The sequence below is a fragment of the Stigmatopora nigra genome, chromosome 6 (assembly GCF_051989575.1).
Source record: "Stigmatopora nigra isolate UIUO_SnigA chromosome 6, RoL_Snig_1.1, whole genome shotgun sequence".
Classification (NCBI taxonomy): Eukaryota; Metazoa; Chordata; class Actinopteri; order Syngnathiformes; family Syngnathidae; genus Stigmatopora; species Stigmatopora nigra.
This window is the reverse complement of record NC_135513.1, coordinates 7,978,457-7,994,882: the sequence shown is the minus strand read 5'-3', so window position 1 is coordinate 7,994,882 and position 16,426 is coordinate 7,978,457. Positions and strand designations below refer to the sequence as shown.

Genomic DNA, 16,426 nt, shown 5'->3' with positions numbered 1-16,426 from the left:
TGTGAAGTTCAATTTGTTGCTTTTCATTTGAAGTATTTTGTAATTAAAATCGGGCCATAAACCTGGTCGTCATTACCCAGAGCTGCAGACAGATTTATAGACTCAAAAGTGTGACTCATTAACGTGATTTTAAGGGCGTGGAGTTTGCGGATGACTCACGTTCTGTTTTATGTGAAGTTAAGTTGTGTCCTAATAGTATTTCTCTCCTGCTGCTGCTCTCCAACACTCTGGCATACATGCATAGTGAGATTTCCCCAGAGGACAGAGTTTAGTCTTTTATCTGGAGCTGTGAGCTGCCAGGGTTAAGAAGCCGGGCCCCACGAGTGCACTCAGCATGGCAGGGGGGGAAGAGAGCATCTTTAGCATCAATTAATCTCCGTCTCAGTGGCTCTTTCACTTCTTCACTCCCTCGTTCCTTTCTTCCTTTTTCTGCCTCCCTACCAATTTCTTCCACCAGCGTTTTATTCTACTCACTACTGTGAGCTCCTATATGTAATATAAAAGAACATTCCCATCATATCAGCCATGTATTATGACTTTCCCCATTCAGAAATCATAAACCTCTTACCGTGTAATCACTGTAACGTTTTCAACATGCTTGTGTCATACGATGCGTTCCGCTGGACCGTCTTCTGCCTGAGCACTGTCGTACAATCCATGTAAGAAGGAATCGTTCTTAGCTGTACTAATGCGAGTTCCAGCTTTTTTTGCTTTAAAATCGAAATTGACAATAACTCATAGAGCATGAGCTAGCATTTGAATGTTATGTCTCCCCACGTGCCTACTTAATCACTGTCTGCTCAAAACATTATTCTCTTTTCATCTTCAAAGCTTTCATTCAGATTGCAAATTATCACCAATTTTGCTTCGCTTTTTGGATTAGATTTTGATGGAATAAGTGCTTTTCTTTTTTCTATAATTCATAGTTAAGTGCAATATACTGGTCATTATTTTTTCTTTGTGAATAATAGTTCTGCTGTAAACATAAGGCATGCTTCTGTCCATATCAAAATACTAGTCATATTTTAAATTGTTCAAAAATAGTGTTTTTTTGTAAAAGCAAGATTTATTTATGCAATTCGGATTCATATGAACCTCATAAGTTGATCAGTGAGTTCATAAGGTTTAGAGGTCACATTTTTAGTACTATGGTGTAGCAAGTTTATCCTCAATTATGTTAGACTTTTGTCAATGTAAAAATGTTTCTGGCCAAACAATAATATTTGTAATAATCATAGAAGTGCACTGTTAAATGTGTAATTTAAATATAGCAAAAGGAATTATATTTGCGGCCAAAAAAAAAAAGTAACATTAATCCCCATGCTTTACTTTCATACAATTAAACTAAAAAGTGCTTCAAGATTTTGCACAGTCCATTTATCTCGATTACTTGCTTCCATTTGGAGCTCAGTTAGTTGGATTCCATTGTCAAAGTATGCTAAAGTACAGGTCATGGAAATTGCTCACTCTCTATTCACTTTCAGCCGTGAACCAATACATTTTCACACATCTGGCTTACAGTCCAGAGTATTGGATTCAAATCCAGATTCCAGCTTTCTTTTGTGTTCACGCTTTGCTTGGAGGAATATTTCTCTGGATTTTATAACTTCACATTCCCAAAACATTTTTAGATCGATTCATTTGGGAATGTGTATATATCATTGTTAAAGTTTGTATGGGTGATTATTATGTTTATCAACCAAAACAACTTAAAATGCATAATCGAATATCTGGATACCTTCTTCTTGATGGGGCTCACCTGGAAGTGTACTAGATTGTCAAATAAGTTATAACTACATTAACACGTTTTGACCTAAAAGCCTATATATGCCATTGGAACTGGACAGAAAGATTCCACTCAGTCAAAATCCCATCTGTCACTGAGTGGCCATCGTATATGATGATGTCTCTTTTAATGAGTCACCATTGGTCCTCATCAGCAATGCTGTTTTACATTACTCCTACTTCATTTGATCTTTTCCCTGACAATGCTATGCAAAATAGATGAATGCAAAATTACCATATAATTCTAAATGAGAAGTAATCCCTATTTGCACTGACATTGATCTTAACATTTTGCAAATCAAACTGATTTCTCCATACATAGTAACAACCCTTTTTTAGTCACCTTTATACATTTATGTGGTGTGTATTCATGATCTAACCCTATCTTCTTAGTGAACTAAACGCAACTAAATCAGATTTGTGTCTCTGTGTTTAGTTCCCACTGCTCCTCCACAAGGAGTAGAAGTTTTGGCTATTAACTCCACTACTATTCGCTTCACATGGAATTCACCACCTCAGCAGTTCATCAACGGCATCAACCAGGGATATAAGGTAAAACACACATAGGGTAAAATGCAAATAAAAAATAAAACAAGTTAATTATATTTGATGAAATTACGTTTTTCCCGAATTTTGTGATGTTGTAATCATCTAGTAATTGTGCATGCCAAAATTAGAGATTGCATTAAAAGACGAGTCTGTAGCAGTAACATTTTAATAATACTGTGGTTACAAGTATAACCCATTGTATAACCCATTGGACCTCCATGTAATTATGCGGGTCGTGATTTTGTATGATTTATAAAATGTTTATCATTTTAAAGAAAGGTTATCTTCATCCATGTGATGCGAGTTTACTGCAAGAAATATTGAGGGGTTTGCTTATTAGTCAATGCCCATTTTATAGTCACCTGTCCACCCGAACCCTGTGCAATGAATAATTGAATTTTTCACTGGTTAAAATCTTGCTCAGGAGAATTTTGTGAGCTTGTGGCCAAATGCTTTTATAGGTGTGTATTACTGAGGGAAAGTTTTGCAGTAGAGTTTGCAGTTCAAAATGTTGCTTCTGAAAGTAAAAGTCTTTGGGAAATTTCAGTTGAGTTACAACGGTGTACCCAATTATGATAAGCAGTGTTCATTACATTCTATAATTTCAGACTAACTATTAATTAAACAGAGTTGTACATAATTTACATTGGGAATATTTTAGTTGTATCCTGATATTCCATTTTAGCATGTTTTTGATTTTCGAAGTGCTATAAATATGAAAAGAAAAAGTGTGATTATTAAATAGCTCAATTTGTGATGAATCTACAATCTCACTTGCAAGTTTACTTTTTTGAGTAGACTTACTAAATTCTTCCATGATATTGTAATTCATTGAGAGTTTTGCGATTACATTAATGCAAATTGTCCCCCACTGAAATGAATGATGACAGTGATTAATTTGACGTATAGGAGACTTATAGATTCAAACGTCTTCATCACACTTCTGATTTTTTTCAGCTCTTTTTCCGATCTATCTGTAGGGGTTATAAATCTTAACCTTTCAATACTATATCTACCATTTGGACAGCAGGACAGTATTTGCTGTCATGAAGTTAATCTCCATTTAAATCATCTGGCTGTATCTGCTTGGAATGTGGGTTGAAATATGGTTTTGGTTGGTTGTTTAATTTTTAATTGAAAAGGAAAACAATACAGTTGGCTCATAGTTATTATTATTGGATTCAAATCCAGATTACGATGGATGGTACGTGCTCTTTATGGTTTCTGTCCCTGTGAAGTGTGTCTTTGCCTTTAAAAGTTTTTTGTGTGGGACTCAGATTATGCTCACTTCACCTACTGGAACAATTCAACCTACTTTCTTTAACAGGTCCATATTACAGAGGGTATCCAGTGCATGACACGTATAGATGTGACAATCTAAAATTGTCATATTTGATTGGCTGAACTAGTACTGGCATTTAAAAAATTCAGAATTTTTAATTGTGGCTTTTATTGTTTTTCTACTGCCCGATTGCACATAAAGAAAAAAAAATATTTTATGATGGCATTTTTTCTCCATTGGACACATTTTAGACTATGTGATACCATCTGTTGTGCAGTCAACTCATCTATGATGTGCAGTTTCTTTTGTCCCTAATACAATCACAATTGGGAGGCGTGTGGATTTTGGCCTTTTATAGGTGAACTGAGCCTGTTAAAAATGGCAACACTATAATTTCGATTCAGCACAGAACTTGCTTGTGGCCAACACTCAGTAAATTGAACTCTACTCCACGTTTCTAGTCCAGAGCAACATGTGACTAAGCAACAGTGGGAATGATCCATTTGGCACCCTGTTTAAACAAAAACAAAAAAAGGGGAGGGAAGGCTAACATCAGATGCGTAGGGTGCCAAATAAGCACTCTCTAACTGTGCCCAAAACTGTACTTTGCTGATAATAAACAACAATAGAAGGCCTTATCTCGTCACAGCAGGCTGCAGTGCTGCACCCTGAGGCGAGGAGAAAAGTGGCCGTGAGAATGTACCGGGTGTCACCGGCGTTCTCCCTAAATAGAGGTCAGTGGTACATTTAATTTAGCGATTGTGGTCTTGCCATTGGGGTGCAAAAAAGACTGCTGCCCTTGGATCTATAATGTTGATTTGGTAAACAACCTGCAACCCTCTCTTCCAAGCATTTTGTAGTTGTCATGCCAATTGTATCGAATTGATTCTTTCTCTAATGGTCTCTTTTGAGGAGTGTATTATTTGGCTGTAGATTGCTGTTTTTCAGAAAAAAAAACTATAATGCCCGTCGTGGGATGTTGAGTCGCATCCAAACTAGAAATCTAAAGCAGTATTCTGATCAGGGCTAGGGAAAAAATCTTGCTGGAGCCTATTCCTCTTAAAATTTCAATGAGAAGCACCATCTACTTCGGAGAGAAGTGAGAAAAAGGAACAACCATGGAATATTGTGAAAAGCCTCACAACTAACTATTTGTAATCACTTACTATGTTACATTGTTTAAAATATGTAACATTCATTCATCTTATGGGTCGATTATCAGCAAGAGTGTCACATAGTTCAGGGAGGAGCCAAACGTTTGGTAGCTGAGCAAACATACGTACACAGACGTGTGTAATCTTAAATCATTTTATGTTTGGTGAACTATCGATCCCACCACGATTGCCTTTGATGACTTTTCCTAATTTTCTTAAAATATGTCAGCCATTTGTTGTAAACTGGGCAATAGCACTACTTGTGAAAACTAACAGAGCCCGCTTTTTCTTTTAACTGAAACTTTTTTAGGGCGCATAACAGAATATATGGGAAAAACAGCAAAACAGAACAATAGAAGGCCAGCAAAGTGATAAAAGAAAAAGGGACAGCAACTCTATCACACCAATCATAAATAAAATAAAGGATCCTAAACGTTTATTGATGTTTTGCTGTGGAGCCAGAGACTACATTTTTCCATTGAGCCAATTTGTTACCCTTTTGTATGTAGACGTTCCCAAGTAGAGGTACCAGTCATTCATAGACAACTGACTAGTGACCTGTTGTGTTAGCTTTTGTGTGTTGTGTGATGCACCTGCGTGGTGGCTGTTTGGTTTGGTTTGTTTATATTCCTGTTCCATAATAACATTTTATCCATTTCTTTTTTAAAATAATAAATTGCATTTTCAATCTATTTTGACACGGAAAATTGATTTGAAAAATGTGTAAATGGAGCTACGACCTTAGTCTCAGAACAAATTCAACTCTTAAGCCTAAGGTACCACTGTGTTTGTTATTTTTCATACTTTCAACCATGAAAAAAGAGATGATCAATTGACATTTTAGATTAAAGCTGTCCACATGCTGGCGGCTGCAGACTTGGTAGCTCATAATTAATAATTTGCCTTTCAAAGAGGCTGCTTAAAGAAAGCCATGCTGCATTAAGATGGAATCTAATAGTGCTGTGTATCCTGGGGGGAGCTTGCAAGGAACCCCCGCCAATTATTCATTGCACATGTTAGTTTTGCCTTATCACTACAGTTTGCTCATGTAATCGTTGATCGTTTACACCTGCAAAGTGTAATTAAGCTATCTCAACACACTGTGAACACAATGCATTGCGCTTCAGAAGCGATTAGTCACTTCTTTGATTTGCTCTACCGCTGGCAGTACAACGACAAATGTAAATGTGCAGCCAGCAGCAATATGGGATTAATGCATCATTTATATTTCCATTAGAATGCTATTTTCACATGAGGTAGAGATCGACCTACTCGCTAATTCACTGTCCGTAAAGAAATCCAATTCGACAGGTGGAGCTACCGGGCTGGAAATTTAAATGTAAAAAAGACTGAGATCTCTGGCACAATATATCCAGTGCCATATACTCTTTGCCATAAAACATATGATTGTGTTTTTAGCATCACTACACTTATAATGGAAATTACAACCCAAGGAACATTCGTCCATGTCTGATTTATTCTTTTGTTTCATTCATAGATAAAAATAAAAGAGGTCATATTGTTCTAATTCTGTTTTAATGATGAGTTTGGAGTAGTTCATTAGTCTGTGTTGTTCTGTTATGTTCTCTTAAGACTTTAAATAGTCCTTAAGTATAAATGTGCCTTAAATGAGCATAAGCACTGTTGGGAGAAGAAAAAAAAGAAAAGTTGGAATTTATTGACAACCTCGAGGGGTTGACTGGGAATTCATTAGAGACTAATGGCACTATAGATGAACTTGAAATATTAACTGTTGTTTCACTTTCTCTGCTCTAGTTGCTAGTTTGGCCAGAACAGGATGCTGAGGATGTCACCGTGGTAACCATTACCCCTGACTACCCCAGCTCGCGCCACACAGGCCTGGTGAGCGGACTGAAGAAATTCACCTGGTATTTTAGCTCGATCCTATGCTTCACAACACCTGGAGATGGACCACGCAGCCCGCCTACACTGCTCCAAACACATGAGGACAGTGAGTGTACACACTTAGTAACATCTGACAGCATTAAGCCTCAACTCTTTTTATTAAAAAATAAATAAAACTGTCTTCTGCATAGATATTAACATAGATGGTATTTCTGTTTACATCTGCAAGTAGCCTGTGATTGGTTGCTTTTATGGTAAAGTGTCAATGATTTCCCTTCACCAGATTAGTGTTGTTGGGGACATTGTCATAATCGTCAGAGCACAAAAATAGACATTTTCCAATAATGAATCATAAATGTTAAGGTTGGGTATCGAAACACTATATCTATTATGAACTATTGGTGCTTAAGCATACATATGCTCTGATTGTTTTCCTTTATTTCTTGTGCTGCAATTCTGACCATTACCAAGTATCAGTTCAAGAACTGTTTTAACACCGGAACTACTTTACGAAGGACCGTTAAGAATGAAAAATAATAAAAAGAATGAACATTTGGAGAAAGACAAAATCGTCATTAGGCATATGTTTGTACTTAACAACTCAGTTTGAATTTTACATGTTGGGTTAATTAACCTAGGCAATATGACAAAAATTGCTTTTAGAATAAAAAAAAAAATCAGTCTATTGATAATTGTCACGATAACTATCAGATCACTTTTCAAATTGAGACGTTTATCATTCATTTGTTTGAGAACATAGAAGACTTATAACTATCAGCCATGTTTGCCATGCTGCGACATACTCGCGCCTCAATTTGGTACATTTTTTCGATTTAAAAAAGAGTTTTTGGAATACTTGGAACCTTGCAATCCGTTGAATTCACAAAACATGAACCATAAAGTAGCAAGGGATCACTTCACTGGCGCACACTGTGACGAAAAGTACATCAACATACATAACTACTGAGCTTTGTCAGTGGCCTCGAAAAAATGTAGACCGCGGGAGATTGGCTCCATGAAAATTACATCTTGAGCAAAGTAAGTTTGAACACAACTACTCTAGAGTGCTATTTTATTAGCGTGCTACACAACATATTGGTCAACATATTGGTTAACACTGAAATAGATTTGCATTTCCCTTTTTGTCTTTTGTGCAATGCTGATGTAAGATTTGATTTCATTTCAGTTGTGAGTGCACACAGGATGGATTAAACTTTGAAATTCAAGGTGCCACTTATTTATACATGTGCTTTCAGGCATGCAATGACTTATAGCCAATTGGTCAGCGGATAAACACAATGCCCACCACTTGGCATCGCAAATAGCGACACACGCGGGTGCACTGACAAGTAAACACAATAGCCGACAGCAAGCGGGCAAGCCATTATGGGAGAGCAGCAATTATTGAGTATTGAGTGGGGGGTGCTATATGAAGCCATGTGCACATACACACTGGTTGTATGCATAGACACACACAATCACACACATAAATGCACATAAATGCTGATGGACATTGATCGGGTCCTCGGTGTGTTGCAGTGTTAACGGGGAGTGTAATTCTTACTTGATGATGGCTTTTGTGTATAGGAGTGTGTGTGAGTGCGTGTGTGTACATGTTATTGAATGTCTCAGCTGAATAACTTAATCGCTCTGCTGGGAGAGGGGCATAAAGACCATAGATGAGATGAGAAATGGCAGGCGTGTGGATGTGTGTGAAGGGGGGGATTGGTTGGAACCTACTCTTTGTGCTTTGTACTCATCACTACTCAAGTGTAAATATTGTTTGACTGTACGATTTTCCATTTTACTAAGGTGTTGGATCAAAAAAAAATTTTTTTTCTAAAGACAGCTCTGAGGCTTGATTATACTGTTAATGCCAATATTATTTATACGTTAAACAGGTTTTTCCGCCTATCTCTAAATTATTTTTCTTTATACTGTATTGTGTCCAATACCTTGTCATGCCTTTCTACTTACAGTACCTGGACCTGTTCTTAATTTGAGGTTCACCAAAATCTTGGACACGTCCATGGAAGTCAGTTGGAGAGAGCCTGAAGAAAAGAATGGAATTGTTATTGGTAAGTAGATTAAGGCTAATAAAAATGCACCTTAATGATGGGACCATTAGTTTACAGAAATGATCAGTTGCGCCAAAGAAAAGAATCCAAAGTAATTCACATGATCTCTCTTCATTGTATTTTTATATTTTATACTTTGACATTTATACAACCAAATAGTAGTTTCCTTAAACTATAATTTTCCATAGCGTTCATCCTCACCAAGGGTTGCAGGTTCCGTAAATGAAAATGCTTAATTTTTGACATCAAGTCAGTTGATTAGAACAATATCATTTTTTGAGTGAGATACTTATATTAACTTTTTGGTGCTATGTCATGTGATTTTTTTAAATTGTGTGCCTTTACTCAAAAGTTGTGAATCACTGATGCAAAGCATACCCTTCTTATAATAGGCCGGATGTCACAAGGGATGTCATATCTCTGAAACCCCAACTCTGCTGTACTCTGGGTCGCCTTATCAAACAGGCTGAGGTGTGCTGAAGCCCAGGGACCTAGAGTTGGGAAGGGTCTATCAGGGGCGCACGAGTGGTTCTCCGCTTGCGCCAAATAATTTAATTTGCTCCGTTGAGATTCTGTCACGTTTCTCCTTTGTGTCTCCGGTGGAGGGTTCTCTGCCTGAGTTGCCTAGAAACGCTGCATAACCACTCAACAGAGAGACGCAGGTAGTTATAGAGGAAATCAGTTTTTTTTCTTAACTTCACGATAAGCTGTGCCTTTATTAAATAATATAAAACCTGTGTTATCAGCTATCGATATCACCTCCAAAATCCGGTTAGCTACAGTATCTTGTTTTGGTACCCATTCCCTTCCCTCATATCACCTGCCACGCACACACTTTCCATAGGCTGAAATTGTCAAATGCACACATTACTATCTTTATCGCTGAGTTATGACCATAGCATTTCCTACGTACATGTACATGACCTTAAAATGGAGTAGTGCAAATACACTGCCTAACTTTATCTGTCAGTGTGGACCATGTTTTGTAAACTTCTCTTTAAGGGACACGACTTCCCTTTTCGCAGGTGTAACAGACATATTGTAACTGCCTAGCACTGACAATATTGTGTAATTTCTTTGTTGGAATGGTAGAGAAATTCCAACCTAACCCTTCCAATCAACCTTCCAGACACCAGTAAGAATAGTGTAATGACAGAAGGTTCCACTTTCACTTCTGTATTTGTCTTAGTTGCACAGCGGAGTGTAAGAGGCTTTATTCAATCAAGTTCACCTCGCACATTATTCTTTCATCCTCTACCTTCTTTTCCTCATGCGCCCTGTGAACAGGGGGATTTTTGAGAGACTGCACATTCTCCCCTGGGTTTGACACAAACACAGGAATGTGGGGGTTTTTCCACACATGTTTGAAGTTGTCGTGGTGTGATGCATGATTGTAAAGATGTGATCAGACAGAGACCAAATCACACTTTAGTTACAGCTCTATGCAGTCCAGCATTTTTTTTCTACTTTGCCCCATTGGTATGCCCATATATGAACTCGTGCGTCTGGTGTACAAGTGTCCATTTTAATCTCTGCATGCATCCTTTAGGCTACATGCTGTGGTGGGAGGTGTCTGGTGTGCAATCCAGACGTGACGAACGAGCCCTTTCCAATTCCACACTGCAATATCAGCTCACGGGCCTCACCTCCACCACTACTTACATTCTGAAGGTTGCTGCCCTTACTGCTGCCGGACGAGGCATGGTCACATCCTCCAACATATCCACGGGCGTCCCTCCAGGTACTACCAAAAATGATTGAACACTGCCATAAATACAATACCTATATTCTATGAATGTCTTTAGATTTGTCAGTCATAGCTATATCTGACTTCTTAGTTTATGGCCCTATGGAGAACAAAAACATTATTTCATTCACTTTTTTTGAACCGCTTATCTTCACATGGGTCGCACAAACAAAAACATTTTCAGCCTAATTCATTTTTTTAAAAGTTCAAACACCCACCAATAAAAACATGATTTATGATTACAAATATACAGTATATACTCTATTTATCTATTTATTTTCTATTTAATGTGATAATACATAGTTTTCTTTCTGGAAACGCTGACTGCGCATGAGTCAAACCATCACACAGAAATGCTGATTTTTAGCTTCTCAGAGTGAACTTTGTGCAATTTTTCTTCACTCTGCCTACTGAGTTACTTTGATTACACTTGTTCAGATCATCAGCAGTCATTCTACAAGCCAGTCGACTCTAAATGTCTGTGGCTGGACAGGCAAGAGGTCAGAAAAAAATGTAGAAAAGCATAATGAGGAACGACAATGTGTCTGTCCTAAAGGCATTGAGATTTTAAAAATGCAAGTGAAGAGTGAGCAAGTGAAACCTGGCTCTTACTTCTGGATTTGTGTATACGTGCGTAGCTGCTCTTTGTGATGACTTATTCATAAATAAAGAAGAAAAATTCTGAGAAAATTAATGCCGACAGTTCTCTGATTCGCAGGATATTCATTAAATAATGAAAGGAAAACAAGTCAAAGAAAGGCAGGGGCCAAAGTATTAAATATGTTCAAACGAAGCAAAGGAATGAACAGAGAGAGTTGGGATTCCTCGATTCTTATCTTCTTTCTCTATTCATGTATTCATGAAGTTCAGTGCTTTTGATCATTCGATCACAGCCACTCGCTTGGTGTCAACATCATGATCACAATAGCATCTTAAAGTTGTCCTTTTGTCGCACACGTGCACAGACCACCAATCCACTTATAACACTAGGAACTCCTTTCTATATTCTGTTAGGTCTTTTAATACTTGTCCGTCAGACCAGTTCTTTAATTTATATACTATTGTATTCTCATTTGTATTCTGCTACATTGGCTAAATAAGATGCTGCAGCAGAATTTTACAAATCAGAGCTCATCACGCGAAATTACTTAGAGCATCCCCATGTATCAAGTATTCACTCAACATTCTTTCAAGTGCTCGCCCTTTTTGAGATTGAGTGAGGGGATCCACGGCAAAATGGAATGAGAATATTTTTTTTCCCTCCACTTTTTCCTGTTGACATTTTATGAACAGAAACAAGCTTGTACATACATTACTAGCGTTCTGCCTGCCAGGCATGTTTCCAGTGACTGTCACTAGACAAGCAAGTGAAATTTTAATATATCCTTCTAGATGGAAAAGTTAAAGTGGATCATTGAATTGTAATGTATTCTGGCTAATACCGGGCAGAAAAAAAATTAATAGTCACTGTGCATGCCTATGAACTAAATAACCCATGCAATTACCAACTCGCTGCAAATTCTCTTGTACAAATTGTACATTGTGGTCACTGGCCATAACATTTAGTTCAGCTAGCTGCATTTAATGATATCTGGCTCAAGAGCTGTAAAGATAATGCAAGAGATGCAGTAATTTAACAATATATAGTTAGTTTTTGACTAATACACTAGCTCTCTATAAATTGTCTTAAGATGTGTCTTTCCTTGCATGTCACTATTTTCTTTTTTCATGGGACATTCTGTCTGTACAACCAACCTGTTCAGTACAATACAAAAAAAATGTTGGAATAGATGAGTTGCCTTTGGAATCAAGTGGTAGAAGCTGTTTTCAAAAATCTATTAGTGGAGGTCTCAGCTCTCTGATGACAACAAAATACTTTGTGATGCCAATGGTTCCCTTTTTGTTTCTTCTGTGGAGATGGAGCAATTAATGAGGGTCAAATATGATTAACGAGGCTCTCTGCCGCTACTTCCCTGGCCACTAATGAACTAATACTGCAATGCATCTTTAATTCATTCATCTTCTCTGTATTATATTCTGGGGAGGCCCTGCGGCTGAGTGGTTAGCGCGTCAGCCTCACAGTTCTGGGGTGCCTGGAGAGCATGCTCAAGGAGAACATGTAAACTCCACACAGGAAGGTCGGAACCCACCGGGTAATGAACCATTGATCAAAAAACTAAGAGGCAAAAATGTTAACCGCTCTTTCTCCTGGTCACTTGGTTATTTTGTTTTTTTTTGAATTTTTAGTTTAATTTTGTGTTGCCCAGAAACTTTTGTCAGGAACTATTTCTTTCCTTTAAGAAAAAAAAATGTTATTTTTCCCACAGAAAACAGAACAGGTCTTTTTCAACCCTCTAAGTTGTATGTATGTATGAGTGTGAGCGTGAATGGTTGTCTGTACCCTTGTGGTCTCTGATTGGCTGGCCACCAATTTAGTGTGGGTCCCGAATTCAGCTGCAAAATCTCCATCACCCGGTGAGGATAGCGGTTCAGAAAATATATGACTCAACTAGCATCACAATGTTTTTTTTTTTTTTTTATGTGAAATAATTAGGTGGCAATTTCTTTTATTCCAACACCAAATAATGATTTTTTAGATAAATGCTAGAAATTAACAGTGTTGTTAAGAAGGCCATTAGCTACTGCATTTGGTATTGCCGGACGTCAATCACGAAAACCAATTTTGCAAGAAATTGCTATTTACTTAATTTCTGAGTGTTTTCTTTTTTAATCGCTTTCCATTTGTTCTGTAGAACTTCCAGGTGCACCCTCAAACTTAGTCATATCCAACATCAGCCCTCGGACCGTGACCTTGCGCTTCCGACCAGGGTCTGACGGAAAGACAGCTATTTCCCGATGGATTGTCGAAGGCCAGGTATATACGTCGCATCACAACAACGGTCACACAAAAGTCTGGTCGTCCTTGGAGAGCCCATCCCACAATTACATCTCTTTGCTTCTCCCTAGGTGGTTAAACAGGACGGCAGTGAAGTTGCATGGAAGGTAGTTTACCAACTGGACAACCAGGCAGGCGCTAATAGTCTGGAGATACCCAACCTCACTCCCTTTACGCAGTATAGGTAATCGGGAAACAGACACAGACACACACACAAACACACATGTCTAAAATAGTAGAAAAGTATTTATAAATACTGTACACTCACACGTCGGCTCTCTGGCAGTTTTTGCTGTATTGCAAGCCTCGGGTGAAGTCAGATAAATCACAAAGACAGTTCGATATGAGACTATTTTTGTTTGTCAGCACCTTACAGCTGCTGCATGCACATCCTCATTACCCTTTTGCAAATAGTGGGGATGCGAGTAAGGCGGGGAGAGAGGAGGGAGTGGCTGGGAGGCAAACGGAGATGAGCAAAAAGAGAACTGAGTCCATTACAAAATAGACACGGGTTCAAGCAGGCAAAGAAGTACAGAGTCAAAACACTTTGCTAACAAATTTTTAGGGTTACTTTTTTTCCCATTAAACATCAGAGAAACAATCAGTCAAGATGTTTACATCTATTATCTATGATTACTATAGTAATGGACTTAAGTAATGTTTTAACTGGCAGAAAAATGTAGAAATAATACATGTTAATTGGTTGCAATTTAACAATAGAGCTTTGATTTTATAAGAGGTCCCAATAATCAGAAGTGTTTGTATAGCAAGTACCAAGTAGTAGAACCGTGAATTTAAAGTTACAACATGTATTTCAGGTCTTTTATGTATTTGAGATGTATTTAACGCGACATTTGAACTTTACTGAATTTTATTTATAATTTTAATGTAGTTATAATGTATGTTTAAGATCCTAATCTGCCAAACTGTTAACATTTACAACTATGACGAGCTTTTCAGACATTGATTTACCGTCGGTACAAGGGTAATATTTCCCACTGGCTTTTATGTTTAGTTCCAAGAACACAAGATGGAATGCAATGTTGACTTAAATGACAGAGATATACTGTAGTTCAAGGTCATTTTTTTCTAAGAGTGGTTAACCATTCGTTCAGAGAATTGTTAATCATAGTTAGTTAGTAATAAAATAATGATTTTAATCATGTTTTTAAAATTATTTTGTTTAATTTTTCATGTACACAAAGAAGTGTTAAGTAAACTAAAGGTGACTTTGTATTCTATTTATTGAGGTAGTTACCTCTCACATTTGCACTGCATTAATATGATTTGTTCATTGCTCATTTCTGTAAAGTTACAAAATAACTTGTTTACAAAAACCCAAAAGTTGATTTCCAAGGAAAACATTCATGTCAATTCCCTTTTTAACTCATTGCAAAGCGTCAGGATGTACGTTTTGGTTTGTCGTTGATTGACATACTGAAGACGTGGGGTTAAAAAAACAGTTTCAATAGCAGGGACGTGGTTGCTGCTAATAGGCTTATGAATGCAGCAATTAACTGAGGACCACATTGAAAAAGAATGAGCGCTGAATGGTGGGGGAAAAAAAGTGTGACCGAGTTTCACCTTTCGAAGGCCACTTAAAGCAGCTCATTCCCAGCTGAGAGTCTGCTGCCGGCAAAGCGAAAAAGAGTTATACGAAGAGAAATATAATTACTAAATTCTGCTAGGGCTGGGTGATTTGCATTTCCATTTCAGTTGTAAACATTACCTAGGAAGAGTGTAAGAAATGAATTAATGGAGGAAAATATCCAGGTACCACTTTATTTTTGTTTGGCTTCCACCCTGCCTGCAACTCTTTCTATTTCCACATTCTTTAATGAGAGGATACCGCATGCGTACATGTGCCCACACAGGTGCACACAGCAGGATTATGTTTTCACACATCGACCCACTGGGACATTAGATGAAGTGGCGCACTTGTATGTTGATTCTTAACACATTTACTGCCATTTTCCGAAATAACCGACAGAGACGCGCTCTTTTTGTACCCACGCTGTTTCTCAATCAAACGTGAGGCTGCATGTGTTAGGACACTCTCCCGTGAATGCTATGGATATATGGCATCACATTAGTTTTTTTTCTTTTTAACGTTACTAAATATCTAACTGTTTACAGAGCTGTTTAACAGCTCTCTATTTAGCACACACGTCTCTTGCTCACTTCACGTCTTATGTTCCATTTTCAAAGGTGTGACACGTGAATTGTATTGTATTGGATTGCATTTAAAAATATTATCTATAATTTTCTACTTATTGTATAATAATGATTGTGTGCAGGATAAATAATATCTAATAATACATTTAAATAATCTTAATGAATTGTATGTATGTTTCCATGCAATTTATAAAACATTTTGGAAATTGGTTATTTACTACTCTGTGTACTTGTACGTGTATTTTCAACCTTTGCACACCAACTTTTAACCAAATGCTACGAAATCTTCATTTTACTACAAAATGTATTAATTTTGTGTATTTGTTTCCTTCACTGTATTCTTTCCAAAACAGAAATTCAAAGTGACTTTGCACATCCTTGTGACATTGCGATCTTTGCTCTCTTCTTTTAAGATTTAGGATGCAGCAGGTGAACATTGTAGGCTCCAGCCCCCTCAGCGGCCCCTCCAGGGTTATCCAAACCTTACAAGCGGCCCCTGACACACACCCGTCTGACCTCAAGGCACGGTCTACTACGCGGAGCGGTATTTGCTTCAGCTGGAAGGTACTTGCATGTAAACTACTTCCCTAAAAGAGATTCATATGTGTAGTGTTGTCAATCATCAGCATGTTTTCTCATCAGCATTTAATCCCATTGACCTGTAATTAGAGGCAAGAAAAAGTCCCTACACTTTCCTAATAGAAACTTCTTATATCTGAATTATACTTAATGGGGTAATTTGCAGCCCCTAAAAAAACAATCAACCAAAAAAAAATGAAAAAGCATGACTGTCTTTATATTAGGAACTTTAAAAGTGATTCAGTGTCTTATCAGAATTCATTTGCAAGTAAAATACTGTTCTGGGTAAACAGAATAACAGATCAGCATAAGATC

The 16,426-nt window shown here is 37.5% G+C and overlaps 1 protein-coding gene across 3 annotated transcripts in view; it reads left to right on the top strand.

The window, feature by feature from the left end:
• The window catches only part of sdk1b (sidekick cell adhesion molecule 1b), a 172,318-nt gene that overhangs the window by 120,435 nt on the left and 35,457 nt on the right, over positions 1–16,426 (top strand). For 2 of the 3 annotated variants that reach the window (XM_077719167.1, XM_077719166.1), the window contains 7 exons: positions 2,222–2,337; positions 6,547–6,742; positions 8,616–8,714; positions 10,264–10,455; positions 13,215–13,336; positions 13,429–13,541; positions 15,946–16,096. In XM_077719167.1, coding sequence (XP_077575293.1) covers positions 2,222–2,337; positions 6,547–6,742; positions 8,616–8,714; positions 10,264–10,455; positions 13,215–13,336; positions 13,429–13,541; positions 15,946–16,096 — 989 coding nt within the window. Of the gene's footprint in view, positions 1–2,221; positions 2,338–4,262; positions 4,351–6,546; positions 6,743–8,615; positions 8,715–10,263; positions 10,456–13,214; positions 13,337–13,428; positions 13,542–15,945; positions 16,097–16,426 lie in introns of those variants that run through there. The other variant, XM_077719168.1, reaches the window with a different exon arrangement.